At 45.8% G+C, this 13,702-nt stretch overlaps 1 protein-coding gene across 2 annotated transcripts in view; it reads left to right on the forward strand.

Annotated features, from left to right (window-relative positions):
* ECPAS (Ecm29 proteasome adaptor and scaffold) overlaps positions 1-13,360 on the forward strand; it is a 65,495-nt gene extending 52,135 nt beyond the window's left edge. For both annotated transcript variants that reach the window (XM_050912626.1, XM_050912625.1), the window contains exons 36-49: positions 419-484; positions 2,351-2,440; positions 2,950-3,016; positions 3,760-3,851; positions 3,947-4,013; positions 4,249-4,440; positions 5,380-5,588; positions 6,086-6,129; positions 6,708-6,900; positions 7,528-7,672; positions 8,307-8,412; positions 8,572-8,660; positions 9,857-9,928; positions 10,520-13,360. In XM_050912626.1, coding sequence (XP_050768583.1) covers positions 419-484; positions 2,351-2,440; positions 2,950-3,016; positions 3,760-3,851; positions 3,947-4,013; positions 4,249-4,440; positions 5,380-5,588; positions 6,086-6,129; positions 6,708-6,900; positions 7,528-7,672; positions 8,307-8,412; positions 8,572-8,660; positions 9,857-9,928; positions 10,520-10,659 — 1,572 coding nt within the window. In that variant the 3' untranslated portion in view covers positions 10,660-13,360. The remainder of the gene's footprint in view (positions 1-418; positions 485-2,350; positions 2,441-2,949; positions 3,017-3,759; positions 3,852-3,946; positions 4,014-4,248; positions 4,441-5,379; positions 5,589-6,085; positions 6,130-6,707; positions 6,901-7,527; positions 7,673-8,306; positions 8,413-8,571; positions 8,661-9,856; positions 9,929-10,519) is intronic.
* Positions 13,361-13,702: the final 342 nt, after the last annotated feature.

Below are 13,702 nucleotides of genomic sequence, written 5' to 3' on the forward strand. Positions count from 1 at the left end.
GCAGTCTTCTGGGAAAGTAACTGAAACCCACTGTTCAGAAGCAAATTTAGCTAATTTCATGGCGGGGAGGGAAAGGGGTCAAATTCTGCCCTTTGCAAACGAGAAAGGAGTGAACAATAGGCCAGAGTGGGATTTCCCCCTACTCCTTTATTTATTTCTTTTTTTTTCCTTCTTTTTTTTCATTTCCATGATGTCAAGAGTGCATGGTTTAGCTCCTGTACTCCAATTAGAACATCCCTCTGCCTCTGAAAGGGAGACATTCGTAGTCTGTAGACATAATTACTTTCTGTCTGTATGCATCTGAAATGGATTTTGGTTTGAGTTTGTGAGGTAGTGAGTTATAGCTGATGTTGCCCTTTCCACTGTTTTCATGTCGAGTTTACACTTGGTTTTGTTTTTTCCTTTTTTTTTTTTTTAGACTGCAATGGATAGTGCCCGACTTAGTGCTGTCAAGTCATCTCCCATGATGGAAACCATTAACATGGTAAGTACTTGATTCAGAAGGGTTCCAGTGTAAGGTATGTTGTAGAAGAATAGGAATTGAAGTGGGAGCTTTACAGAATACCTCTTCACGGTTCATTTTATTATCACATCTCAGTGTGGATGTCTGTCCACCTTCGTTTTCATGTACTGACTTCTCTCATGTCGCCACAGCTTGCTCCTCAGATCAGTTGTGAATAACCTTGGCTCTGTTTGGAGTCAGACAGGTTGTTTCTCCACCTGAAGACCTGCCTGCTTTGATGAAGAGGGCATCTTTCAAGTGCTTTTCTTTGGATGGGGGCTCAGCTGGTTCTAGATTATGCTAGCTGCCATTTCTCTTCATCTTTGGCCCACAATTCCACAATCAACTTCTCACCTGGGCTTCCAACTGATGATAGTCATTGTTCTGAAGGCACAAATGCTGTCCAACCCTTGCCTCGTGGTGCCCTAGATATCCCTCTCTGGGCCTTGCCAGTGCTTCGATGGTGGAGATATTTAGAGAAAATGCTGATACCACTGAAAGCACTGTCAGCAGCTGGTGTTTGGCACCATAGTTTCCTGCTGCTGGAGGAGGAGTTGCTGATGCCCAGACACAGTGCTGTAGGGTCTGTCTTGGCAGTGCTCCCTGTCCTCTGTAAAAGCCTGTCCCTTCCCAAAGACAAGACCCCTCTTTTCTGCTCAGGCACTGCACACAGCCAGGGGCATGCAAGCAGTCAGGGGGTGTGAGCGCTGAGCAAGTTTTAGGAGAAGCATAGCCACCAGAGCTATTCTTTGTTTCCTGCGCTTATGGAAGAGTAACAACGAGCCCTCCTGTACATAACAGCACACGGAGCTGCGTTTTGGTGTCAGGTGGAGCGCTCCCTATAAATAGTGTGTAAAGCGGCTGGGAATGAAAGGCTCCATGTAAAAGTGTACTCACTGCCACCCCGCAGGCTGCAGCAGCTGCTGCTGTCCCTCCTCCAGGCCATGCCTCTCCCCTGCCAGCGCTGGGGGACAGTTGTGCTGCCCTGATGAACGCTTGGGATTTCCTGGGGAAGGGGAGAGACAGTATGGCTTCCCTGGCGTAGCGTGAAGAGGTCCTTGCTTATGAGAAACCTTCTGTCTGTTCCTCTACATTCTGGGGCTGGCTGGGAGATTATATGGTATAATGGAGTGTTCTCTTCACCATACTGGTGCAGGAGGGGGAAGTGACAGCTGATCTGACTTCTGAAGCTCAGAGAGGGTTACCTTCAGTTAGTATGTGATCCTTGAATTTGCTAGAGGATGGATCTCCCCTCTGCAGACAGTGTGCTACACAGAGTGCTGGTAACGTGAGGCTTTCTGTTTTTGCCCAGTGGCATTTTAGGCATAGGAGATTAGAAATGATACCAATAACATCCCTCTTGTGCCTTTATGTCATTTATACCACTTGTTTGTCTTGACCTTTTTAAAAAATGTCTTGACTAGTTTCATTTCATTGTCTAGTTTGGATATGTTGTGCTTCAGGGCTTCACACAGTTGGCGGAATGTTGGGGTTTGTCCTAAGACACGCACACCTTTGCATCTCTTTCCCTCCCCAAAAGGAGTTCTTGCTGGTGTGTTACTTTCAGCTTTCTAAACAGTTGGAGTGCAGGAGTACATCAGTTCCAGCAAATGATAATCTTAGCAGGGTCAGCTCAGCATAGAAGTGGGACAAGAGAATCTGTATGTGGTGGAAGCCACTTTGTGGTGCCTTTTTCCCACCATGTAGCAAACTCTCATGATCCAGCTGAAGACCAGCCTGCAGAACTGAGGCAGGCCTCAGCTGGAAATAGACCAGCTTAAGTCTGCCACCATTACCTTTCTTTATTCTTCCCGCCCCCGCCCTGCCCCGTCCCTTGCCTTTCTCTAGAGCTTGCAGTATTTGGATGTGTCCGTCCTGGGTGAGCTGATTCCTCGGCTGTGTGAACTGATCAAAAGTGGAGTAGGCCTTGGCACAAAGGTATGTCTGATTTTAGTAGTTCTTTTGGAAATGGAGAAGTGAACACAAAGCAGTGTCAATGTAAATATGGTTCTTTTGACTGTCTCTTTTAAAGTGACAGCTTGGGCTCATTCATGCTGAAGTCATTTTACATCTGAGCCTCAATCCACTTACATTACTTGTGATTTTCTGAATGTGTGCTGCCTTAACCTCCCCTGGGCCACATGGCTGTTGTGCTCTGTGACACTTGAGTACAGAAGGTTGTCCTTGATAGCTGTAAATCTGCCAGGACCATCTATCCTGAGTGTGGGTCCTGGTAGTTTTTTCACTTCCTAATTCAATTCTTGTCAGTCATCTGTTACAAACTGTTTTCCTGCTTCTACCCTTGGGTCCTGGCTTATCAGGGCAGAGGCTCGGTGGGCCTATATCATGTCATACAAGTGCATATAGCACCACAGCAAGTATTAACAGTAATAACCAGGGGCTAATATTGTTTTATCTTACCTTTGTTTTCCCTCGAAATCTTCCAGGGAGGCTGTGCCAGTGTAATTGTGTCGTTAACCACACAGTGTCCTCAGGACTTAACACCTTATTCAGGTAAGGTTTGTTTGTAGTGTCAGGTTTTAAAGGTGCTTTTTGTTGCTGTTCTGTAGGTAGTATTTCCTCCCTATTGGCCCTTGATTTTATCACAAGAATGATCTTTACCTGTGTATTTTCCTCAAAGAGCTGTTTGAAGTTGCCTTGTGCATATGAGACTGGCATGCTGGCAATAGGTCCTGGGGATGTTAAATATCTCACCAAGTTGGAAGAGGCAGAGGAAGGAGTTGAGAGAATTTGCTAGTGCCCAGCAGGAACCGGCGGAAGTATCTCTAGACTTTCTTGGAGCAGACTAACAATGCCCGTGTTAGTGCAGCGCTGTCAATAAGCACTTGTTCTTTCAACTTGAGCTATGGGAGGACCATAAACAGGAACTTTGCTTCCCTGGGTCTTAGTCTTCTCTTCACAATTTGTTGCGATGTGATAGTAGAAAGAAGGTCGCCCTTCTGTTGCAAAATAGAAGTAAAGCTGAAAGCATGATCAGCTGAGGTGCTCATGTACAGGAACATTATCAGTCGAGGTGTGCAGGCAGAGGCTGGCAAAACGCTAGCTTCTGCTGAGTCTTGCTGTGTTACACTGTGCACTTGTTTAAACATAAGGACCAGACAGACCTATAACCCCGCAAACATGCGGTGAGGAAGAATGCATAAATTCAGACAATCTAATGAAGTGCAGGCTATTGTAATTCTTGCCACAGCAATAAAAACATGATATATCTGATAAAGCAAAGTCTCTTCCAACAGGCAAACTTATGAGTGCTTTACTTAGTGGCCTGACTGATCGCAACAGCGTGGTACAGAAGTCTTTTGCCTTTGCTATGGGGCATCTCGTCCGGGTGAGTTGGGGTTTGAGATGGTTTTAGGTTTTATTTTGCTTTTTTGTTGGGTTTTTTGATGTGTTTGAGTGATTTGAGTCTCTTCCCTGTTACAGACTTCCCGGGACAGTAGCACTGAGAAACTGCTGCACAAACTCAGCAGTTGGTACATGGAGAAGGAAGGTATGTTGCTTTTGGGGTGTTCAGTTACAGAATACAGTGCATAAAAAGTTCCTGGTGATAGCAAAAGCTGGTAAAGAAACATTCCTATATTGTGGTGCTTGGTTTCACTGGCTGAATAATTCCCATGCATCATTATACAATACTGTGCATTCCTCTGCTTCCCAAGAGGCAGACCAAGCTGTTGAAGGAAAATCCTGCTTCCCAGTCATAACGTGTGATTATTTTGCTCCTTCAGAGCCAGTTTACAGAACAGGCTGTGCTTTAACTGTGCATGCTATGGGACGCTACAGTCCAGACGTAGTGAAGAACCATGCCAAACATGTGCTGCCATTGGCTTTTCTTGGCATGCACGAGGTTCCCGATGAAGAGAAAGGAGAGAAAGAGAATTCTACTCTGTGGACTGAAGTTTGGCAGGAAAATGTACCTGGTAAGTTGCGTTAAGAGTGGTAAAAGCTTTCTGGGAAGCATGGGCCAAGAAATACCATGCTTTCTGGAAATCCGTTTTGGAAATACAGAGTTCTCATGGTAAGAGATTTGGGAAGCTTGTTTCCATTTTCTTCCTTGCTAAAGATGTCCTCTGTGAGTTTTGGCAGGTTAGCTTCTCTGTGGCTATTTAAAATAATTACAGAGGTGTTGATTGCTGAGGATACACAGACACAGTCAGGAGGTATTTTAAGATTGTGAGGCACTGAATGCCACTGTAATGTGGCCCTGATCGTGGCGCAGATAGTTGAACATCTTTGGAAATTTTGATGCCAGCCTGGAAGGGCTGCTGCACACTCTGAAGTTACAGGGGAGTTTGGTCTGTGCCTCGGGTTGGAGATCTCTCTGGTGATGCCTGTGGTTTTAACTTCAATGAATGAATCTACACTATAGAGGGGCTATTGTGCCATGCTTTGTCTGTAAAGGAAGATCTGGATGCATTGTGAAATGGTTTTGCTGGCTCCTTCTCTGACCTGATTTCGGATCTGGTCCCTCAGTCACCAGCTTACTTTTCTGGAGTTTGGGCTGCAAAAAGGTTTTCCAGTGACCTGTTCCTGCAAAAAAAAAAAATTATATTCCTTAGAAACAGGCTAACGCAATGTCTAGTGTCTGGCATATGGAAGGACTGAGATGAGCTCTTTGTCTAGATGTATGCTCAAGATTTTCTTTGGAAGCACCTAGGAAACAGAACTCATCTTCAATCAGCCTGGGAGGAATTCTTCACCCCTTTGCCTGAAGCAGGCCTTGCTGATATGTTTCATGGGCAAAAAAAAAGATAAATCTGTAACTGCTTTTTTTTCTTTTCTTTTTTTTTTTTTTAAATAAGATCAGATTTATGTTTGTTTTGTGGCAAAATTACAGTTTTTCTCTGTTTGACACGCAGGTACTCAGGGTGGGATCAGACTCTATATGCAGGAGTTGATAACTATTACCCAGAAGGCTCTGCAGTCCCAGTCCTGGAAGATGAAAGCCCAAGGAGCAGCTGCCATGGCATCAATTGCCAAACAGACAGGCTCCCTTGTACCGCCACATCTGGGAATAGTGCTCTCCGCACTGCTGCAAGGCCTGCCAGGGAGAACCTGGACTGGGAAGGTAAATAAGGAACTAGCACCTTGTGGATCGCAGTGAGCACCGGCACGCAGCCCTTGAGCCAGGAAATGCCATGTTCTGTGCTGCAGAGCAGCACGTGTAGGAACTCTGGCTTAGGGAGTCTGCCTTTTGGCCTGCATTTAGCAGATACAAAAATGACAGGGAAGATAAGTAGGTGGAGTTCAGATTGCTTTAGGAGTTGGGTTCCCACTTAGACTACTTCCACCGCACCATATTCTAGCCTTGAGGGGTACTAGCTTGTACTCAGAGGTGCTGCAAGGCCCCTTTCCGCTGCCAGTTCAGTGCAGATGGAAAGCCAAGTCCTCTGCAGCCTCTACAGCAGGAGTGGCAGGAGCCAGACATTGCTTCTCTAGGCTGGTGTCATAGGCGTATTTCCCCACTACCTCTCGCAGTGGAGTACAGCGGTTTCCCCCGTGTGGCAGGACTGTGCCATTTGGCTGTGTAGCATTTCTCATTGGTATCTGTTTTACTCATTGCAGGAGGAGCTGTTAAAGGCCATTGCCAGTGTCGTCTCTGCATGCAAGTAAGTGTCTTGCAAGAGGTGGTACTCTCAGGATCTGGGATCTCAAAAAAGAGGTGGTTGCACAGTGTTGTTGCCTGTCTGGTGCTAAGGACACTCTAGAAAGTTGTCAGCAACATCCTTATCTCCCATCAGCATGTGAGGAGTCTCTCTCCACTCTGCTTGTCAACGTGTGGGTCACTGGTGAGAGCTGGGAGGGGCAAGTGATGCTTCAGAGGGACCTGCAGAGGTAAATGGTTGATTTAAGGCAAGGAAGAGGACGTTGAGAGGCCAGAATTGCTAAGAAGAAAGAAGAGACTAGGGGGAAGGATGGGGTACCTTAAAGGGGAGAAGAGAGGAAGAGGTAGAAGAAAAGTGAGGGGGGAAAGTGCATTGGAAGCATATGAGGAAAGACAGGAAAGAAAACCAGGGAGAACAGACAGGGTGAGAGCGAAGAAGAGCACCAGAGTGTAACTTCAGTTACAACTGTTGGTAGGCAACCCTGTGCCTGGACATGGGAATTACTTCCTGTCTGTGGGAAAAGCGGTGTTTGGGAAGGGATTAATGTGGGTCTGATAGTTTCTGTGTGCCTTGTGTTTCAGTGCAGAGCTGCAGAAGTCAGTGCCTGGCCAGCCCACTGTCAACGATATTGTCCAGGCTGTCCTGAAAGAATGTCGGAAAGAGAACATGAAGTATAAGATGGTGGCACTGCGCTGTGCGGCTGGAGTGCTGCAGGCAACAAAGGAAGACCGGTTCCAGGAGCTGGCAGATATCATCTTTCCCATGATAAAGAAGGTGACAGTTCAGCTTCTTGAGTTTTCTCTCTTTCAAAGCAAAACACCGAAGTGGTGACAGTCTGGCTGATGCTGGACACATGCCAGGCTTCTGCCCAGAAGGCTGCTGATGTGAGGCATACCCCACACTCAGCCAGATCCTTGGTGGGGCTGAATACCAGACTGTTCGTGAGCCCTGGGGGGGGTTGTACCTGTGCTGCCCAAATTCTGAATTAGCGCAACTGTTCTCTAGACAGAGTCCTTCCTGTGGTGTCCAGCACTGCCCCGATACAGCATTAAAAGTTAATTCCTGGCTGCTCTACAGGCAGCAAGAGACTCCTAGGAAGCTGTGTAGAGTGCTTCTGTTTAGTATCTGCAGTGCTTCGCAGCTCTGCAAGTGGGACTCGTATAGCACAGGCAGATGTTTGGATGCAAGGCCATGGAGCCTGCTGTGCACTTCTGCAGGCTGCCAATAGCGCCAGAGCTACCGGTGGCCTGGGGTGCCTGTGCTCCATCTGTATGGAGGCACTGACAGGGTACAAGGACTGGTGTGCACAGACTGCAAGGGAAGACTGAATTGCACTGAAGTGTGTGGCTAGCCTGCCCTCATCCTTCTGTCCATCATACCTTCCCTCCATGGCCTCTGCAGAACTCTCTTGAGAGCATGGGCACGGGCTTACCAAAGCATGATGAAGAGGACGAGGACATGAGGGAGAAGGAGGTGCAGATGGAGTCCCTGATCTCTGCCTTCGAGACCCTGGGCAAAGCCTGGCCAAGGAGCCCGGAGACACAGCGTAAGTCAGCTAATGGTGTGCAGAGCACACTTTCTCGGCTCAAACTGTTGCCTCTGAAAATGAAAAGGGGGAGGAGGGAGGGACTGGGAGATCATGTGTGGAGTGAGGAGGCTTTTGGGGAGGTGCAGGATCTCGCTGCCTGCAGCTTGCAAGATCTTCAGTGATAAAACTGCCCCAACAGCTTTCCCACAGAGTACCCCATCCTTGGGGAAATTCCTTTACTGTTGTCTTAAATTCACTTCACCAAAGTGTCCTGAGTTTGTGGAGACATGCAGGATGCCTGAGGCGGCTTGCCTAATCAAAAGCAGCCTTGTTCTGCTGCTCACATTTACATTTGCATCAAAGCTGGTACAAGGTGGAGGAACTGGGTGTATCTGAAAAAAACCAGGTTGCTTTTATTAGCATGCCAGAACGTGTAATGCAGCTGTTTATCTTCCAGTGTTTGTTAATGAGAGTGTAGATGCGGTGAAAATTTTCAGGGTCACTTGTTACAGGATGTTGACGTGGTCATATGCAGTGACTAGCTTGACATCGCTTGGAGAGGCGCACAAGGAACATGCTGGGAGACAGAGCAGGAAGTGTTTCCTTCTGCCTTTCCCTGTGGTAACACAATGGCATCCTTATTTTTCTGCAGGTTGCTATCGCCAAGAGTTTTGCAAGTTAATGTGTGACCGTCTGAAACTCAGCACATGGAAAGTGCAGCTTGGAGTGCTACAAGCCATGAATGCCTACTTTCAAGGGTAATTCTCCTTTCTGCAGTCCTCTTCGATGATGTTTCTTTTCTTTGTTACTTCAAACTGTTTAATGAAATTGAGGATGACACTGGATTCTCGGAGGAAGTCGAGCAGACTTCTGTCCCAGCGATGCAGGGTGTCTGACAGTGTTTTTGCATTTGACAGGCTAATGCTGTTTGATGAGGAGCACTCAGACCCTGTGGCTTTGACAGAAATACTGTTGGAAACCTGTTCATCTATTACCCATTCTTTAGGTAAATGGACTTTTCCTGGTTTGTGGTTGATGATGAATTGCTTGTTAATACATTCCTCCTCTGGGGATTGGCTGGTAGAGGAAGTGCAGAATAAGCATAAGCTGTCAGAGAGAACATTTTGCCCTTCCTTGCACTGTGCTGTGCTAATTCTGATGTTGCAGTAGCTGTTCAAGACAGTACTATGCAGGGAGCTGTGCACAGAGAAGTGAATTCCTCTGGTGCAAGAGAGCTTTGAAAGGGGAGGGAGAGGCAGACAGCAGACTCTCTGCAACGTCTCAGGAGTGCAAATCGGAAACATAGTAATTTTTCTCCCTGCAGCAGATGGACCTCACCTAATCAAGTTAGTACTGATTTAATGAAACAGAAGGTTTTCTCCTCCACAGTCCAGGCTTCTTGGACATATATGCATTGTAGAGACCCAGAACTTTCTCAGCCGGCCAGTGCATGAAGCTCCAAGGCTTTGAGGCAGTTTGTGCTCTCCCTCAGCAGAGCACCTATGGGAATATAAGTGCTACCTATGTAATGTTGACAGTCGTGGGGCTGTTTATGACTTTGGTTGTGTTCCCACTTGTCCTGTGACTGTAACAGTGCCCCAAGTCTCCTCATACCTGCATGTGGCTCTTGTTTCTGGTATGCCTAAAGGCAGCACCTACTTCAGAGCTAGCTACCAATCCAGACACCCCTTTGGGGAAAGTTTCTTTTAGCTACCAATCCTCCTGGAATGCGACTTAACAGGATTTTAGCTCAGGAGACCTAATAACTTTCTGTGACAAGGTTGTGCTTGATGGCATAGGGTTTATGTACCCTCACTTAATGCTACTTGTTACAATTTGGGTCGTTTATTGCCATTACAACTCACCAAAAGAACAGTCTGTTAAGCACAGAAGTTGTCTGTGATCACATTGCAGCTCTGCCAGTGTTGTTCCCTTTCAACGTGTGTAAGGAACAGCGCTGTGCTAATAGCAAAGGCAACACACAAGGTTTAGTTGACTTGCCAAGCTCTAGTCGGTCACTTTCTGCCATTCAAATGTGTATAATTGGGGAGCACTGCAGACTGCCAGCACAAACGAGCTCAGCGAGCTGCGCTAAGAAAAGTGGTCTGGAGACCACAGTGGTGACTGCTCTTTGTACAGATAGTGTGCCTTTGGTTCTCAATGTGGTTGTGGATTTTTTTGTTTGTGTTTTAAATCCTTTAGAAAACAAAAGCTACACGTCCATAAGAACAGAAGCTTTGTCTGTGATACAACTGCTGCTCACCAAACTGCAAGGTGAGACTTCTTGCTTGCCACCTGGGAGAGCCACTGTTTGGTAAAGAAAGCACCCAGCTGTGTGGCCTGGCACCCTGGAGAGACGGCGTTAGCTTCTGCTTGCAGCACTGGGTGATTTCGGGGCGGTTGGGACTTGGAGTTCTGTGCTTGGTGGCTCTGGAAACTTGGAGAGGGCTTGAAGTAACTGCAGATAAAGTCAAGGTCTAAAGTACTGTTGGATACTCCTTGGGTGAGGAAAATGTCCGGCAAGGAGGGTGCCAGGGAGAGCACACAGGACTGAGTGCGTAGTCAGATTCTGCGTTATGTGCCAAGCTCCATAGAGGGGAGAGCTCCTGTTTGTGCAGAAAAGTAATTCTTACCCTTTCAGTGCCAAGTTTAGTTCCTCATTGGTAATTTGGGATTTCAGCCTTGCAGAATTTACTTCAGAGAATGAGTCTGCTTAGGTCTCAAGGTCATACGTGTTCTGTAGCAAATGTTTCCTTTGGATTTCTGTTATGCACTTCGTGTTTCCTTTATTCTAGCAAGAATCTTTCGGGTTTTTTTGGCATTCTGGTATTCATGTCCAGTGTCTGTCTGTCTTTATCTACACAGAAGCTCAACAGTGGGAAAGCCTGACACCAGAAAGCAGAGCGCACCTCATTCGTTCATTGTCCACGATGGCGTCAGATAGCAGACCCGAGCTACAAGAGAAGGCATTTATATTGAAGAAAACACTTGAAAATCTTGACTAAGTTGTAAAACACAAACTACAAAGTGCCATGTAAAACAAAAACAAAAAAGTGCAGTGGTCTGAAAACCGAGTGGGAAAATGAAGATTACTCTGTAGCATGCATCATTCCTGGCCAAAATAAAAAATGCCTTAAATTCTTCCCCGTTAATGTTATTTTTACTCTTTTAAGCTGATGGTTAGTTGTTTTATCAGTAAATACCTCTAGCGGTCTGCCCTAGAATAATAAGTGTGCAACATAAAAAATGTTGAGGGCAAGATGCTTTTTTTTTCTTTAAATCGGCAAAAGAATGTTACTCAGATCCCATTTGTCCTTCAAAGGAATTGTTGAAAAACCACCAACACAGGAAGTGAAAAGCATATTTGATTTTCACTTATGTGTGCAGATCTGTTACCTGGTGTCTAAACAGTAAATCTTCGGGACTCTGCAGTAGATCTAGTTTGTTATCTATAAAGAATGAAATGCTTCCCCTGATGAAGCCTGTGTTAAACTCCTGTGGCTTCCCAGGGGCAGGGTTTCATCTGACACCCCCCTCTGCTTCTCCTGCTTGCTCCTCCCTTGCAGCCTGTTGTCTGTGAGTTACGAAAGGCAGAGTACTGTTAACTTCGCTCCTTCCTCCTTCTCTGACCTCAACATGGATTGACTGAGACTATGCCTTCCCCCGCTAGCAACCTTGGCCTCCCAAACTTTAAATGAGAACTTTTTTCCTCAAAGGATGCACAAGAGAGCACTTTACTGAGCTGTGTGGGACAAAGTCGGGCCTAGTTGGTGCCCAGGTGGAACACTGCTCTTCTCAAAATTGTTTTGCATGGACACTCCTCAGCTGCAGGAAAAAAAAAAAAGGAAAACAATCTTTTCTAGATATGTTTTTGAAGAGTGTTCGAAGTTTGCAATGACACGTTTTTTTAATAGTGGTAATGTTTTATTCCCTTCCTGTTCGTAACCCTGTTCTTGCTTTCAAAACCTGTAATGATTTAGACTTGTCAATATTTGTAAGAAACCGAATCATCTGTCATTTCTCAGCAGCCCAAGTCATGCTGGTTTCTAGCAAATACTTATTAATTTGCACTTAAGAAGAAAGATTATATCTGCATTAACGTGGAGTGAAATTGCTATATGATGATGTGGCCATGCTGCCTGTCTCCTTTTTTTTGCCCTCCTCAGATAAAAGACAAACCTGACCACTATAGCAACAGACTTTTAATAGTGTAAAGTTAGCACTGCACCGTAATCTGACCAGTACGTGTACAGCTTTTTGGGGATAAATGCTTTGCTGATGGTGAAATAAAATCATTAGTGTGGGCAATATCATGTCCATGGCTTTCAGCATAGGAAGGCTTGTTTCTTTTCTTACAGTCTGCAGCTCCTTTCAGATTTGACCTGTTAGGGAGAGGATTGCTCAGATAGTGTCACGTTTCCTCCATGCCCATTTGTTCAGAATCAGGTATGCAGTACCTACTTTTCCCTCAGGTGCCATTTCCCATTCAGTGTTTTCTGGTACTGTAACAATCTCGTCGTCTGACTTGCTCTCCACGGGAAGGGAGGAATGTAATTTGTGCACACCTGGTAAGAAAACGTCAGCAAGAAATGGGCAGAGCTGTCCCACTGTGGCTCTCGTGTAGCAGAAACCTCAGCGAGCACTATTGCATTGTACACTAGAACTGGTCAGTGGGCAACTCCTTGGTGCTGGGAGCTGGTGCTATAACGTTTTGATTTACACCTTGTTGCAGGGAGCTGCTCTTTGTTTACGTGTCGTTTGAACTATTGAGCACAGTGTACATTTTAAAATTTTACTGGGCAAATCACTTTGCAGTATCTTTAAAAACCTGCTTACCATGACATGTAGTGTCATGAGTGCTCTTTTTTTTTGTATTAGATGAATATTACCAGTGATGCTTTGCTGTAGCAGTTCATTGTCTGACTTGGGTTTTTTTCGTATTGGTGAGTGACAGTAACAGAAAAGCAAGAGCCTCCACGTCTCTGGTAACGCGAGTTTTCACTGTGGACTGGAGTATTCAGAGGCAATGCCTAATATGGTCAACTGACCGTAAGTAGAATAACTGTAATCGTTGTCAGTAGCAACCTGAATTTCTCTATTGGGGATTTACACTAGAGGGAAGAGCGTATTCTAGGAACTCTACGAACAGCTGGATTAACAACTCTGGCCAAGAGTGTTAGGAAGGTTAGAGATGGTATAACACTTTCTGAATCACAAAGCAATATGTCTTTCTCGTGATTACAGAACAGATTCAGAGCTCCTCTCTAAAGCACGTGCCTATACACAAAACCTACCTGTACAAAAGTTAATTCAGTCAGAGGTTTGGTTTCTACCCCCCTCGCATTTGTAAACTTGACAGGATTAAAAAAAAAATAAATGAATAGATGTGGCCTTCCTAGAGTTTTTCCTCTAAAAGTGATTGCACTATGTAAAACACACTGTACTTTGCCCAGTGCGGGCATTTCTTGTGCTGCTGCAATGCTTTGTATACCTGGAGTGCAGTGCGCAGACTTGGCTCTAGCACTCACATTCTGACCTACAAGCTATTGCTTAAATGGATGTATATTGAGAAAAGTTTTCTAATGTTGCAAGATCTCCATCAAATTCACTGCAATCTGTACTGTCGAAGTATGTGAATGGTCTGACTGAAAGAAAACCCTCCTGCTTACCAAAAAGGTAAAATTAAATAAAAGCTGCATGACCTGTTCTTCAAAGTGACTGGTAGTGGTTTTTTCTCCCACTGCGAGTATTTCTTGTGTTCCACATTCAGAGTGCGCCTTTGTGCCCTGCTCTGCGCTGACCTCCCTGCCCTCAGGCTGCCCGCCCAACCATCTGGCACTGGGTCCGGCTGTCAGCTCTTCAGCCTGGAGGTGGCTGTGTCACAAACGACAGCATCCAGTTAAGAGGAACTGCGTCAATTTGTTTTTTAAGCCAACAGCTCGGTAGGAAATAGAAACTTTTGGCGTGTTGGCTACCGAGTGGCTGAAGCATCATCTGGCAAGACGAACGTTGTCAGGCCATACACCCTCTAACATGGAGCCTCACTGC

The sequence above is a fragment of the Gymnogyps californianus genome, chromosome Z, assembly GCF_018139145.2.
Source record: "Gymnogyps californianus isolate 813 chromosome Z, ASM1813914v2, whole genome shotgun sequence".
In the NCBI taxonomy this organism is placed as follows: Eukaryota; Metazoa; Chordata; class Aves; order Accipitriformes; family Cathartidae; genus Gymnogyps; species Gymnogyps californianus.